At 39.4% G+C, this 16,094-nt stretch overlaps 1 protein-coding gene across 1 annotated transcript in view; it reads left to right on the forward strand.

The window, feature by feature from the left end:
• The window catches only part of ANO6 (anoctamin 6), a 1,522,803-nt gene that overhangs the window by 1,268,796 nt on the left and 237,913 nt on the right, over positions 1 to 16,094 (forward strand). The window contains exon 14 of the mRNA XM_044061996.1: positions 14,406 to 14,575. Coding sequence (XP_043917931.1) covers positions 14,406 to 14,575 — 170 coding nt within the window. The remainder of the gene's footprint in view (positions 1 to 14,405; positions 14,576 to 16,094) is intronic.

The raw sequence follows: 16,094 nt of genomic DNA on the forward strand, positions 1-16,094 counted from the left end.
CATTTCATATCCTGTACCTTTAAACTTCTTATTCTTTCTTTTACTTCTTCTATCCATTTAGCATCTTTGTTATGTTCCACAGGATCTTCATAGATACTTCAGTGGTCCCCTTTGACTCATCCTATGTCCTTTCAGATCTGCATAACAAATCAATGCAAACAAGACTTATTTTGGTGGATGAAGCCAGAAAAAGACCAATGGAGTTGTCCTTTCTCCCCCTCTCAGTCCAAGGCCATAGTGACCACGGACACTTCCTTGATAGGGTGGGAGGGGCATTTCCAGGGAAAGACAGTCCAAGGCATTTGGTCCACCTTGGAGGTCAACCTGCATATCAGTGTTCTAGAATTGAGGGCAGTACTTCTAGTGTTGCAAGCATTCCAATCTGTCCTCCCATCAGGGAGAATTGCTATTCAGTCGGACAACATGTCCATAGTCTGGTATATCAACAAACAAGAGGGAACCAAGTCCTACCCGGTTTGTTGGAAAGCTATGAGAATTTGGAAATGGGCGATATCTTCCAACCGCTTTCTGATAGCAATACACATTCCCAGGATTCCATCGTAATTGCTGACAAACTGAGCAAATGCATTCTCCTGCCTCACCCCTCAACACTGTCATAGCGGCGAAGATCTTCAGTCACTGGTGCCAGACTTGTTGCGATCTATTCGCATCCCATGCAAACCACAAATGCAGCAGCTACTTTGCCCTAATTCCCCTGCAGGGGGAGTCCCCAAGTGACGCTCTAGTACACGATTGGCCCACGGGACTTCAATATGCTTTCCATCTCCTTCCTCTGATCCTGCAATTTCTAAAGAAAGCTCTTCAGTTGAGAAGCAAATTAATCCTCATTGCACCCTATTGGCCCTGACAAGTTTGTTTTTTCTTTCTTTGGCCTCACCAAGTACACCAACCATGGATTCTGGATCCAACTCCGCAATTGCTGTCACACCCGCAAGGGTTGATAACATATCGAGTCTCAAGCTGACAGCTTGGTTCCTCCACTTCCGGTAATTGCCAGGCAAAATAATCTATCCTCCCCTGTATGTAACATTCTTCTGGCTTCTCATAAACCATCCACCAGTAAACTTTATCTCAGCAAGTGGAAAAGACTCATAATTTGGTCTTGAGAGAAGGGAATAGACTGCTTTTCAGCTCCACTTACTTTGGTACTGGACTATTTATCAAACCTCCTCCATTCGGAAGCGGCAGCTTCAACTATTGGAGTACACCTGGCAGATATCTCTATCTTCCACAATGACTTCCAGGACTTGTCCTTAATTTCTCACCATCTCTCTCTTTCGGCTTTTCCCGGTTAGGGATCGCCACAGCAGATCACCTTGTCTGTTCATGATTGGCAGTGGAGTTTTCACAGTGTCGAGTTGCCAGCCCGGCAACCAAACCTTCCACAGAAGACACACACACACACACACTCACACCTAGGGCCAATTTTAGCGTGTCCAATCCACTTGCAGCATGTCTGTAAAACCTTTTTGAAAGGTGTCACGCACATTAGACTACCCTTCAAAGAGCCAATCGAACCCTGGAATTTGACACTAGTTCTACAATCCTTGACTTGTCCTCCTTTTGAAACTGCTGCCACTTGCGATATAGAATTTTTCTCCTGGAAAACTTTATTCTTGGTGGCTATTACCTCAGCAAGGCGAATATCTAAACTGCAGGCCTTGTGCATAAAATGTCCTTACATGGTTTTCCATGAAGACAAGAGTATCACTTATCAATTATTCGTATCCTTCTCAGCACCAAAATTGGGAAGATCTGTTTCCAAAGTGACTCTATCTAAATGGTTGAGAGATTGCATTTGCTTTATCTATCAACAAAATAAAGCTTTTCTACCAAGTAAGGTCAAAGCGCATTCAACCAGATCAGTTGCGACATCTGTTGCCTTCCATGCAAGAGCTTCCATGGATGACATTTGTGCAGCAGCAACATAGGCAACCCCTCATACATTTATCATTCATTACAAATTGGATTTGGTCTCCAGGGGGGAGAGCATCCTTTGGCTCAGTGGTGCTCAGGAATATCCTTTCATAGGGCCTCCCAGGACATAAAGTAGCTAGAGACTCTGTCCTATCAGTCATGAATGAATGAAGGTTAACAACATGAGATAAAGTAGTTATGTTCTTACCATAATGTTCCATCTGTGTTGTTGATCTTCATTCATTCATTACCTCCTACCCGCCATCCCCCTCTGAAAGACTCCTGGAGGTTTGGATTTGGTCTAACCTTATGACAGGGAATTTGTTCAGATAAAGCCTCCACTTTCTCTCTTTCTTTCTTAAAGGCAAACTAGATCTGAGGTGATACCCATCAGTAATGAATGAATGAAGATCAACAACACAGATGGAATGTTATGATAAGAACATAACTTCTTTTTCTTGACATGTCTTCCCTTTAAATACCATATGTACTTTCTTCCTTAATAGCTCTCATCCTTCCTTCCAGTCTCCTCTGAATTATTCTCATAAAAATTGTAATCTATGTTTTTTAGTGTGATGGGACACCACTTTTTATTTCATTCTTCTCATCTTTCTTCTGTATAAATGTTAATATCTCACTACATAACTCTTCATAAACTAACCCTTCCTTCAACCATTCATGCAGTACATTTACAAAATACTCTCTTTCCCAGTCCATTAATTTATTGTGCATTCCACACCCTATGCCATCTGGGCCTAATACTGAATCAACATTTACATTTCTAAGTACTTCATCTAGTTCACTAATAGTAATTTCTTTTTCAAATTCTTCCATAACTATTTCTGGAATTTTTTTTTTTACTTTCCATTCTGTCTTATTTTCAATCTTTTTACTCATAGATATTTTCCACATGCGGTACTACAATACTGTAATTTGCTGTTGTGTTCTTTTTATATGTCATTTTACATTTTCATTTCCCTCATTGCACTAATATCCTCCCTTAATATTTTACCCAAATCTACAGATACCTCCTCCCTTCTCCATTTTAAATATTGTGTTTGCCTAAAGAGTAATGCCGTAATTTTGCTTCTTGGTTTCTTTTCTATATTTCTTTTTCCAGATCATAATACTCTCTTGTATTGTTCTCTAAATTCAGTGCATTTCTATACATTTTCCCATACTTCACTTCCTCTTCCTTTCTTACATCTTCCTGCTATTGAAACACTTTTGTACTTGTTTTTAAATTCATTCCACCATTCAGGATAGTTTTTATAGAAGTCTGTTTTGGTTATATCATCCTTCCATAACTGCAACAATTCCCACACTCCAGTTTCATCCCATAATTTCTCATCTGTTTTCTTTAGTCCTTTTCCTGTTTTAAAATACTTACTTTTTTCCATCAACTCTATTCATATTGCTGCACGGTGTGAAAACTTATAACAACTCTATCACCGTCTGCTACCGCAAGCCTTCAGTAATACTAAATAATCAATTTTTGATCCAAGTTACCTGTTCTATAAATCCATTGACTTTTTCCGAACAGCTAATTTATCACATTATCTTTTCCTGTATTTTTTACATCTTCCCCTTAAATCACAATTAAAGTCCCCATGTGCTTATAAATTTCATGTTAACTACCACAAAGTCTGGTATTTGATGAAGCAGATTCATGCAGGAGAGACAAGTATCTGCCAGAGACCGCCACTCCTGTGGAAAAAACTTCCATTTTATGTGATGCAGAGCTCCTCACTGACCCTATTGAAGTTCAACCTGAACAAATGGATAGGAGACCACAAATTCACCCTGGGGGTGACACCCATGCCCGTCATGGACAGGGGGAGTCAGTGCTGACTATTGACTAATTCTGCAAAGTATGTCTACTTAATAAGGCAATTGGAGCAATTTAGGATTAACATGGTTAGGCTTGTAAGGGCTCTAGAGCTGCTAGCCTAGTAATCTCATAGAAACCTGTATTTCCTTGCTAGTTATGCATGTGTATAATGCTATAATTCTATAAACATGTTCCCTCCATCTCACATCCACAAGTCAACCTATCCATCCTCATCAACATTACATCTAGTATTTTCACTGCTTTTTACACAACATAGCCACCCCTGAACAGCATTCACTTCCTAAGTTCCACATTATTTTTCCACCTAACAATTTTTCTGTTTACAGCCATTCTTCAATTGTCAGTAATCTTAACATCCCCTTACAGAATAATATCCACATCACATTTAGCACACCATTCTAGTATCCTTGTCCTCCTTCAGATGTTAATAATACCATTCACATTTACTGAAGGTACTCTAAAAGTGCTGCTTTTACTTCTTTTTAAGTTTAAAATAATGAGTGAGAAGGTCACTGATAAACCAATCAGTAAAAACAAAATGAAAATTCCAGCAAAACTAGAACATCCACTGAGTGAACTCCCAAACCTCTTGTATCAGAGGCACATGGGATATATGCAAGTGATCCTTATGAACATTAGGTGTTTCAGCTAATTGGCAATTCTGAATGCCTATGACTTGTTCCGTAGTTTTAATGGACAGTTGCAGGCCAATAAAGCCAAACCTCACTAGCTGTGGATATGCATATTTCGGCCTTGTTATGACCTCGTCAGCACAGCACAAGCAGAGTGTTTGACTAAACATTAGAAACACAGGGCTGTTATACCCAACTGACGTCCGTTATCATTAGGGTCACTGCAAAAATATCCCAAACAACAAACTAAAACAATGAGTGAGAAGGTCACTGATTAACCAATCAGTAAAAACAAAATGAAAATTCCAGCAAAACTAGAACATCCACTGAGTGACCTCCCAAACCTCTTGTATCAGAGGCACATGGGATATATATGCAGATGATCCTTATGAACATCAGGTGTTTCAGCTAATTGGCAATTCTGAATGTCCATGACTTGTTCCGTCACTTTAATGGACAATTTCAGGCCAATAAAGGCAAACCTCTCTAGCTGTGGATATGCATATTTCGGCCTTGTTATGACCTCGTCAGCACAGCACAAGCAGAGTGTTTGACTAATCATTAGAAACACAGGGATGGCCAGTACTTTTAACCCACCAGTCCAAGACATCTTACTAATGTATGAGCATATTTGTGAGATGGATATAAGAACAGCACTCAATAAAAAACATGTGCATACCCTAAACATGTCAGAAAAAGAACTGAGTTATATTGACTTATTAAAAACTTGTAAAATAAGAATAGTGAAGCCTGATAAAGGCAGTGGGCTCATCTTTATAGATGAAGGTGAATATATTAATAGGATGGCCATGATGTTACAGGGGGATAAATATGTGAAGGTTAGTTTAAATGAAGTTAATATCGCTTGTAAAAAAGTCAAGGATACACTTAATGACCTGTTATTAGAAAACAGCATAGATATTGACACATACCACTATTTATCTATGCCTGCTCCCCTGACACCAGTGCTGTTTGGATTGGAACTCCTAAAATCCATAAGAGCGTAAACAATCCATCTTTTAGACCCATAGTGGATGGAAGGAGATCCATTACATACTCATGTGCAAAACTAGTGGATAATAAAGTCAAGCCCATTATTAGTACAGAGACTCTAATCTGCAAAGATTCTTGGAATTTCTTGGAAAATATCAACAAGTTAGAATTTAATAATGATTTCAGCTTTTTGACAGTTGATATCGTAGATTTGTACACAGTCATTCCACAGACAATTGGGTTAGAATGGGTTAGAGAATTACTTATTCTACATGGCACTGAACACAATGAAATCAGTGTGATTGAAACACTGCTTGATTTGGTGTTATCCAACAATTTTATGTTGTTTAATAAACAACTTTACCTGCAAAACGCAGGTGTTGTGATGGGGGCCCCTTGCATTGGCTCTTTAACTGTGTTATGGCTTTTTGGGAAAGGCAATTTCTCTTTAATAACATGTTATTTAAAGTGAATGTCATCTGGTACACCAGATACCAAGACGATATGTTTTTCATCTGGAAAGGGACAGAAGAGTCAGCAATAGCCTTTATAGCAGTCATTTCAGAACTAACACATTTGTTAAGGTTCACATACCAATTTGAGCATGATTCTATTAACTTCTTAGAAGTTCAATTAACTAAGGACAGTTTGAATCAAGGATATAACACGACCGTCTACAGGAAGCCCACCTACTCTAATGCATTTTTGCATTTCAGTAGCAATCACCCTTATCATCAGAAAAAAAGTGGTGATTAAAGGGCAACTGGTAAGAGCATCTAGAATGGTGTCACTAGATGAAGATTTTATGGCCAAGTACAACAAACTGCAGAGCATGTTCAATAAGAGGGGTTAACCTGCTGTTCTATTTGAACAGATATTGGAAGTAGTAGTGGTTAAAAGACATAATGGGCATTTTAAACCTATTTTACATAAAGGACATCTGACAGAAGGTGGTGAACTAGGAGGAGATGGGCAAACTAATGTTCATAAGGATGTTCACATGAGTTGTACTATGACCTTTTCCATGGATGCTAACAAAATCAGGCATATTCTTAATAAGAACTGGGCAATCCTCCTAGATGAATCTATTATTAGGAAAAAAGTAGGGACTAACCTACACGTAGTATACAGGAGAGGTCTTAACCTCAAAACTATACTAGAAAAGAGAACTTGTATAACTCGGCCAAATCGTGCTATGAGGAAATGTGGCAGATGCCAACAATGTCAACATATCATGACATGTAGTAGGTTCACTCTTAAAGATAGAGCATATTTCATCACTGGAGGATATAATTGTGATACAGCTGGGAGTAGTATACATTGCTTTATGCCAGCTGTGTCCACGTTTTTATGTTGGTAAAACAGAAAGACCTTTCAAACAGAGGATATCTGAACATCAGTACCACATAAATAAGAGGACCACTACGAATGCACTAGCAAGGCACATTCTGGAATTTCCATCACACAATTTTAAATATGTGATAGCTGAATGTGTTGATAAAAACATAAGGGGAGGCCCCTGGCAACTTATGTTAGAAGAAAAGGAGTTGATTTAGCAAATTAGAACAAATGCATATACATATCCAGGGCTTAATAAGTATAGTTGTATAAAATGCATCCTTAAGTTAAAAGCTTTAGATAAATGAAATAAAATGGTTTGGATATGAATATAGAACAGTTACACATATACATTAATATGATTTCAACTTAGATTTGTTGCTGATAAAAATCTCAGGTGTAATTGAACGTATTTATGAAATTTTATAATTAGTGTCTTATAAAAGATAGTCTCAGGCGTTTTGGAATAGGTAACTGTTTCATAAAAGGACTTTGGGAGTATTTTTGTATAATGAATTTATATTACTAATGTGATTTTTATTCATTATTTTTTATGTTACTTTTTATTTATTTTTTTATATAGTGACATGCAACTTTAAATAATTTATGTGTAGTAATTAATTAATTGGTATATAAGCACAGCATCTTGGGAAAGTTATTTGTCTGATGAAGTGCAGGCATTTGCTTGCACGAAAGCGCTCACGCTAATAAACGGTTGGATTTTGCTTTTACAGCTTGCTCTCCTTTTTTAGTACAGATAAACAGATATTAGCTGTTGTTTTTATGGTATTAATTTATATAGATATAATTTTCACATTTTTCTAAATATCTCAACAACCATGTAACATAGACAGAACTCCTTAGCCTCATATGATAGCTCTCAGCTAGATGAATAAAATGCTGCTGACAGTGTGTGTGTGTAACTTGAGTGGTTGCAGAGATACTGTAAGTTGTTTGCAAAATATTACAAATGTAATAGTTACTGTGTTTACTGTGACTTAAAAAAATTGATTTAAGTCCTAGAACCTAAAGAATACTACCACTATAAAAATAGTTTATGCTGAAGAGTTTGCCATTTTCTTTAATAATCTCTATGAATCAAGAGATATGCACATTTGTTTGAAATGTGAGGAAATAATTTGATTCTGTCAAAAGGCTTAGGCTCCGCCCACTGGAAGTTACAGTGCAAACCATCTGCGCTCCATTGGAGTGAATGAGTTAACCACAAAAATACAAAATGGTATCAGTCACTAGCAATTTCTGAGAAAAAAGAGCAAAGTATTACAAAAGAGTACTAAAGAGTAGCAGTGTTGAAGAAAACAGAGAAGAGAGTTTCTGGAGTCCACACATCAAGAGCATTAATGAGTATCCATCAGGGCATACTAGGAGTCGAGCCAGAAGGAGGAGGACTGGAGGGTGGGAAGTTGAGGAAGGGCAGAAACAGACAATACAGACCCAGAGTTGCGGTGAGTACATAACTATAAGATCTGCTGTCTTTTTTGACCATTCCTCAACTGATAGGATAGAGTCCCAAGCTGGAGTAGTCTTGGTTGGTCCTCAAGGAAAGATATCCCAGAGTACAGCTGAACCAAAAACTGTTCTATTCCTATATAAATGTCTAACTTGTAATGAAATATAAAGGTATGTAGCAGCTGCACAAATGTCATCTGTGGAAGCTTTGAATCAGAAAACAGAAAATGCGGCCATAGCCCTGGTAGAATGAGCTTTAGATTGTTTGGGTAATGATAGTCCTTTAGTTTGTAAACAAATACAGTGCAATCTTTGAGCCCTCTGGCTAAGGTTATTTTTGACACTGACTTTTCCCAATTTAACCTTGGAAAATGAGACAAGAGTTGTTTTGATTTCCTTTAATCTTTAGGTCTGTGGATGGAAAATCTGAATTGTATATGCACATCCGAAAATGGAGCATGTATTTACCTTTATTAGAAAAATTTCAGAAGAAAACTGAAAGGTTAACAGTCTGGTTAAGGTTAGCTTTTGTCACCATTTTAGGTAGAAAGGAAGAGGTATTCTGGAGGAATTCTCTGTCCTTAAGAAAGATTAGATAAGGTGTCTGGGAAGAAAGAAGGGAGGAATTGAATAATTTATGTAATGTTGCTTATCTTATATGATCTGTAACAGCAGATGTGAATTATAATGTTTATTATGACTAAAAAGCACAGCACTTGTTCCTAAAAGTTTTTTTTTTTTTCTCAAAAAAAAAAAAAAAAAAAAAAGCTCAGCACTTGTCACTTCTATATTATACAAAGTCCCTCACTTGCGAAACCCCCCCAGGAGTACCCACTTCCTTACTAAGTCCTCTCTTATTCAGTCTCATACCTAACTTCTTAATTTTTCTAGCATGTCGAAGGGCCAGATGCTGGCGTCCTCTCCTGCCCAGTTGGTGAATCTGGGAATATTGAGGCAATGTTACAATTGCCTCATGTACACAGACAACCCTCTCCTCCTCCCACATAACACAAATACTTGCAAGAGATGCAGCTATTTAGCCAAACTGGAGGCTGAGCTCTCTCAACTCAGGACTGGCAAGACCAGACAGGAGGAGAAGGCAACTACACACACCACAAAACCAGCCTCACATAATGCTACCACACAACTGAATCAAACACATAAACACACAAAGACATACTCGGAAGCTCTGAGTAAAAATTTACCTAAACAGCAGAGGCCTCCAAAGTAGACACCCAAAACAACTGCTACCTCAAGACACCCCACAAGCAACACATAAACCACAAAATCAGTGTGCAAAGCAGTCACAGCCCTTAAGGCCAAATACAACACCAAACATACTTGTCATAGGTGACTCCATAGTCAGACACACTGACGTCCCACTCACCAGGCTGAACAAGGAGAGGGTCACAGTAAGCTGCCTATCGGGCGCTAGAATCCGCCACATAACACAAGCACTCGGGTCACTCCACGGCAAGTACAAATATGACACAGTCATTGTCCATGCTGGTGTGAGCGACCTGAGATGTACCTCCCTGGACTACATGAAAAGAGACATAGAGGAGCTCTCTGATTATGTAGCCCAGGCAGGTATGACCCTGACCCTGAGCAGTATCCTTCCTTCACCAAGAATGATGCCACAATATAGAGACAAGATGATCAGCTTTAACAATTGGCTTAATGTCTGGTGTCATTCAAAGGGGATCCAGTGTCTGTCTGCCTGGGATGACATGCTTGACAAGCCACGCTGCTTCACAAGGGATGGCTTGCACCTGTCACCCCTGGGATTCCGGATATTGGCTAAGGCTCTTGACACCCCCATAGGGCCTTTTTTAGGCAAGGCTCAAATTCTAAACCTACCACCCTAGAAAACAAAAATGGGAAGAAACTGAGGGTAATGCTGCTCAATGCCAGAAGTCTAAATCTCAAAATGCACGCACTCGAGGCCCTTCTCAGTATGGAGAACATTGATGTCTGTGCTGTAACTGAAACCTGGTACAAGGCTCCTGAGAGCACCCCGGCACTATTAGGTTTTACCTCATATCATGCGTTCCGGCCCCAAAACCAGGACCACACCACAAAAGGAGGGGGTGTATCCATATTCATAAAGGATACCCACACCTCCATGTTGGTGGCAACGCACGAAGCTTCGGAAACCATCCAGGTGCAACTAACCATAGGCAAAACTGCTCTACAAATTGTAGCATGCTACAGGCCACCCTCTCAAACTCAGGAACCCCACACAGCCTTCCTGAAGACACTGGAGGGTATAAATGTATCTCCAAACACCATCATATTGGGTGACTTCAACTACCCGAATATAGACTGGGAACATTACTCAAGCCCTAACTTTCTAGCCCAATGGTTCCTGGAGTTCATACATTCAAATGCCATGGAACAGCTAGTCACTGTTCCCACGAAAGGAGAAAATATACTAGATCTCATTATCACAAACATGGGGACAAAATGCTCCACACCGGAAGTATATCCCTCATTGGTGAGATCTGATCATAAACTAATCTCACTGGAAATCCACATCCCGCCCCCACCCCAAACAAAAAAGACCACAGTGAAGAACTTCTCTAACGCAAACTTCACACTACTCAAGACTGGTGTGGTGTCCTTCAAGGCCCCTGAGCCAGTGGAAACCACAACCTAAACTGCGGAAGCCCTTACAAATGCCTTCTATGAACACCTCCAGGACTGCATGGATCAGGCAATCCCAAATAAAACCAAGACTGTTTCCACAAAGGGCAAACGTCCAGTCTGGTGGACCCCAGCCATTAACAAACTTTACAATAAGAGGAGGAAAGCTATTACATGATAGAACAAAATCCATAAAAGGGAAGTCACCCTTGATCATTATTAGTAAAAAAATACGAGCACTCATAAAATCAACTAAGGCCAATTTTGAGAGAAAAATTGCCATGGATTCAAAGGACAATCATAAGGCCTTTTTCAGCTATGTTAGGAACCTGGGTGGAAACTCCCAGATATGCTCAGAATTAGTCCAAAATGATACAAAAATCACTGAACCCACAGACATTGCCAACATACTGGCAGACAGGTTCAGTGCAAACTTCACACCCCCCCCCCCCCCCAAAGGAGAGATAACTATCCCAGCGGAGTGTAGCCTCCCAGACATCTCAAATGCGCAGGTGAAAGCTGCTCTCTCTAAAGCTAAAAACACAGCATCAATGGGACCGGATGGTGTCCCCGGCTGTGTGCTACACGAGCTAAATGAGGAATTAAACCCGCACATAAGGCAGCTGTTTAATCTCAGCCTTACCACAGGATACGTGCCCAAGAAGTGGCATATGGCAACTGTGGTCCCACTCCACAAAGGCGGTGCCTCTACGGACCCTGGTAATTACCGCCCCATAAGCTTAACAAGTCTAGTCTGCAAAGCTATGGAGAGGATCATAATGGAGCTCATAAACAAAGATATAGGGGACTTGCAGACATTGGACCCGACCCAGTTTGGCTTCGTCAAGGGCAGATCATGCCTTTTGAACTTGGTCAACTTCTTCGAAACAGTCACCAAGGCCATTGATGAGGGAAAGGCAGTCCATACAGCCTACCTTGACCTTGCAAAGGCTTTCGACACAATACCCCACTTGGGTATTGTAGAAAACCTTACCAGCTTAAATGTAAACCCATATGTCACAAGATGGGTTGCAAACTGGCTTAAGGACAGAACCCACAGGGTTAGAGTTGCTGGTGCTATGTCAGACTCCAAGCCGGTCACAAGTGGTGTCCCACAGGGCTCAGTTCTTGGCCCCCTATTGTTCGGCATCTACTTCTCAGAAGTACAGGCCAACATGGGAGGACTTTGGCTGACAAAGTTTGCAGATGACTGCAAACTGGGCGCCATAGTGGAAAGTGCATCGGACACGGATATCCTTCAGAAGGGACTCACAGAAACAGATAGCTGGTGCCAGAGCCATGGCCTGAAGTTAAACGCCAAAAAATGTATAGTCATACCCTTCGGGAAAAACAAGGTAACCCCAAGCTACCATATAGGTGGCAATCCACTAAGCACAGAAGAGGTTATCAGGGACCTGGGGACCCAGGTTGACAGTGGCCTTTCTTTTGACACTCACGTTGCTAAAGTGGTTAGAAAGACCTTCTACATTGCCCACCTGATCATGAAGGGATTCACATCCAGATCTAGTGAGGTCATTGTTCCCCTGTACTCTTCACTTATCAGACCAATGATCGAGTACAATGCCCCATTCGGGATGTATCTCACCCGACATCTGCAGCAATTGGAGAGACCCCAAAAGTTCCTCACCAAAAGGATAAAGGGACTCCAAAATCTGTCATATGCTGCCAGATTGAAGAAACTCCAGCTCTATTCAGTCGCATACCATCTGCTCAGAGGTGACATGTGCCTGACATACAAGGCCATGTCCAACCCGGAATTAATGGACATGCTCCACCTCAAAAAATCCAAATCCACCCATTCCACTAGAGCAAGTGACTTAAACCTTACCACGGATATAAATAGGACGTGCTGGAGGGATAGATTTATCACTCAGACTCCCTATGCTGTGGAATAAAATCCCGGTCCATGTGAGGCAGAGCACCTCGCTGGCTCTGTTCAAGAGAAATCTTGACCTGTGGATGGATCGTGGGTTTACCCCGGGAATCATCTCTGTGTCACTGCTGGACAGAGGCACAACAAACTAATGGGCACAGTATTTTTTCATATAAGGGGTGGCGTAAGCCACAAAACTTTCGGCTAGGCTTATAAATGCCTTAGGGCAGATAGCCTAGTATAAACCTATGAACCTATAAATGTGAACTTGCTATGTGGTTTGATTACTTTTACATAAACATAAGTTTGCCTGTGTCATAAGTGATAATTCAGTAAAGGTGTATGAAAAAACATTAAAGGACCCCTTAGTATTTTAAACCCTTTGTTTAGATTACCCCCCATGACCAGAACACAAGAGAATAGTCAAGTCTCAATACATTTTAATATCAACTATACCAACTATACAACATCATATCTCAAAGATTCCCATGCTTGTGGTATAAATGGCCCATCAGTTAATCTCAGTGCATCAATTCAAACATTCAAGAAGAAATTAAATGACTACGTGGGTACCTGCAAGTTCCAGTATGGGATCTGAGGCATCAGTCTGCACAGTGGAGAGTAAGCCTTGTTCACAAAACCAATGAACTTGTACAGTAATTAAGCAGTGTGAATTATAAGAATTAATATATGTGTGTTTTGAAGGTAGACTAGTATAAGTAGGTATGTTTTCTCACTAAATAGTTTTTTTAAATATAAACAATAGGTTTTCAAAAGCAAATATCCATTTTACACTGTAAATAGCTACTTCAGTGGATTTCAGATGTTCTTCTGAGCCATATTAGTTTTCCATTCTTGTCAGCAGTTTTGATCTTAAAATCCTAATGGATTGTGTTTGTATACATAGTCCATTTTTTTTAATTTTTCTTCTGTTAAAGAATTAAAGGTTATTTGATCTGTATTACTGAATTTATTTCCTATGCATTCATTTCGGATGTTTAAAGTAAAAAAAAAAAACGAACAGATTTTCTTTTCTATGTATTAAGAAATGCCTTGAGATCTTTAATATTCAACTGAGTTACTATCAGATGAGTCCTGTGGACCTCAAAAGGGCAGTACCACAGGATTGCAAACCATTTACAGGTTATTTAAGCACACGTTTCACTGTTTTATGAATAGGCCAACATGACAGCATGGTGTGTAATAAAACCAGTTGTTACATTACGTGACAGAAACTACTGCAAGTTCAGAGTTGGCATACAGAAATTAAATGTGCTTCTTCACACTTAAAATATTTGTATCAAAGGTTGAACATCTGTGGACATCCCTGGACTCAGCACCTTTTTCATCTAATTCCCAGTATGTACATGTGATATGCTCATCAGAAAATTGCAACTAGATTTTGCTTTTGCCAGAAAAGGGAAATGCTTGGACATAGTTAATGTGTTATTCTGAGTTTAGAAGGGTGTGGTTATCAAGTCTGAACATTGCATAGCCATAAAAGATGAATACAATTAGGAAGGAAATGACTTGGAAAAATGTGTACTTTTTGAATACTTCTTTAAAAAAAAGGTTATTGTCTGTGTACAGCTTTCATTTTGGTAATTACTAATTCTTAAGTATTGCTTTCTTTCTCCTGCAGAACTACCAAGGACACAGTCAGACTATGAAAACAGCTTGACATTGAAGATGTTTCTGTTCCAGTTTGTCAACTTTTATTCCTCTTGTTTCTATATTGCATTTTTCAAAGGCAAAGTTGTAGGATACCCTGGTGACCCAGTCTACTGGCTAGGAAAATACAGAAATGAAGAGGTAACAAGAGAGTATTTTAATAGTAATTTGCTTTAGTCAGTGAAGATGGAGTTGGTGCTGATCATTAAGCTGTAGGATAATGAACACACACAGTGTGAGGTGAGGGGACACTGGGTGATAAATCAGCGCTCAATCTTGGATATTTTAAAACTAAATTACTTTGTGTGGCGAGTTGAATTCTGCCCTAACAAAAGAGGCCCTTGTACTTTCTAGATGTACTTGGTGTACTGAATTATGGTTGTAATGGAGATTGTAACCTAATACTGTGATAAAACAGATTTTTTTAAGTCTGACACAAAGTATATCCACTAACTTTTACTAAAGTTAATTAACTTCTTACATGGTCTGCATAGTATTTGCCTAGCTGTTACTCATCCTTTGTGTTTATATACATTTTCTTTTTTCCACCTATGCCCACTCCCCCTTACAAAAAGCCACTTTGACCACATTAGTTAGATGAATTGGGCGACTTATGTTAAAGATGAGACAGAGAAAAATAATTTTTGCTTCAAACAAGCATTTCAGTTTACTCCAAGGTTGTGCAGACTTAGAATTTGTATATACAGAGATCAGGAATGTAGTTGCCATTGTGAGATATAGGAACTCTTACAGTGTCGACTCCATTGTTGTATTAAAAGAAGTTTATCTAAGATTCTGAGTGTAGGTGTGGCCTGTTTGGCCTATTTCTTCTGTCCATACATACATACATACATACATACATACATGCAGACATACAAATATTTCAAGCACGGGCATTAATGCCCTACTAGCTTGCCAATATACCAAAACACTTGTTTACATAATAAATGCCCAGGCTGTTCTTAAAACTATCTAAACTAGTACTTGCTTTAATGTAATTTGGTAGTCTGTTCCATGCATCAGCTACTGTGTCAGAAAACCAATTAATACACTTCTTATTCCTATAGAATCTCTTTTTTTAATTTCTCCAAGTCCTTTGGGTTTCTAATACCATGACGGGAATGGACCCCACTCATAAGTATGATTAAAGTGCATGAAATTAGTATTGTTTCCCTCTTTGACGTTAGCCAAAAGTGCTCTTCAGAGAACCCACAGTGTGCCCAGTAATGACTCCTTCTGCAATTCGTACGGTGTTACATGAATTGATAACATATCTAAATACGATTGTAAATTATTTTTTATAAGACCAGTTGCTCCTACTACTACTGGAACTGTCTAGGTATCTTTCTTCCACATGACTCTTGTTTCTGCCTGCAGATCCAGGTATTTAATGACTTTGTGTCTCTCTGTACACAAGACACTGTAGTCACTGGGTGTTGCTATTTCAGTTTTCAGTGCTACTTTTGTCTTCTTTTCTTGGACCACTATATCCGGTTTTCTAGCATCTGTCTTTTGAACTGTTGGTATTGGGTGATCCCATGTGATATAAACTTTATCATTTTCTGTGATTCTTTGTGGCTCATGTTTCCAGTGTTTTCCAGCCACTTTGATACCATAGAAGGCCTATTGCTAACGAAGTTCACAGATGACTGCAAATTAG

The sequence above is a fragment of the Protopterus annectens genome, chromosome 2.part1 (assembly GCF_019279795.1).
Source record: "Protopterus annectens isolate FY-2018-M chromosome 2.part1, PAN1.0, whole genome shotgun sequence".
Classification (NCBI taxonomy): Eukaryota; Metazoa; Chordata; order Ceratodontiformes; family Protopteridae; genus Protopterus; species Protopterus annectens.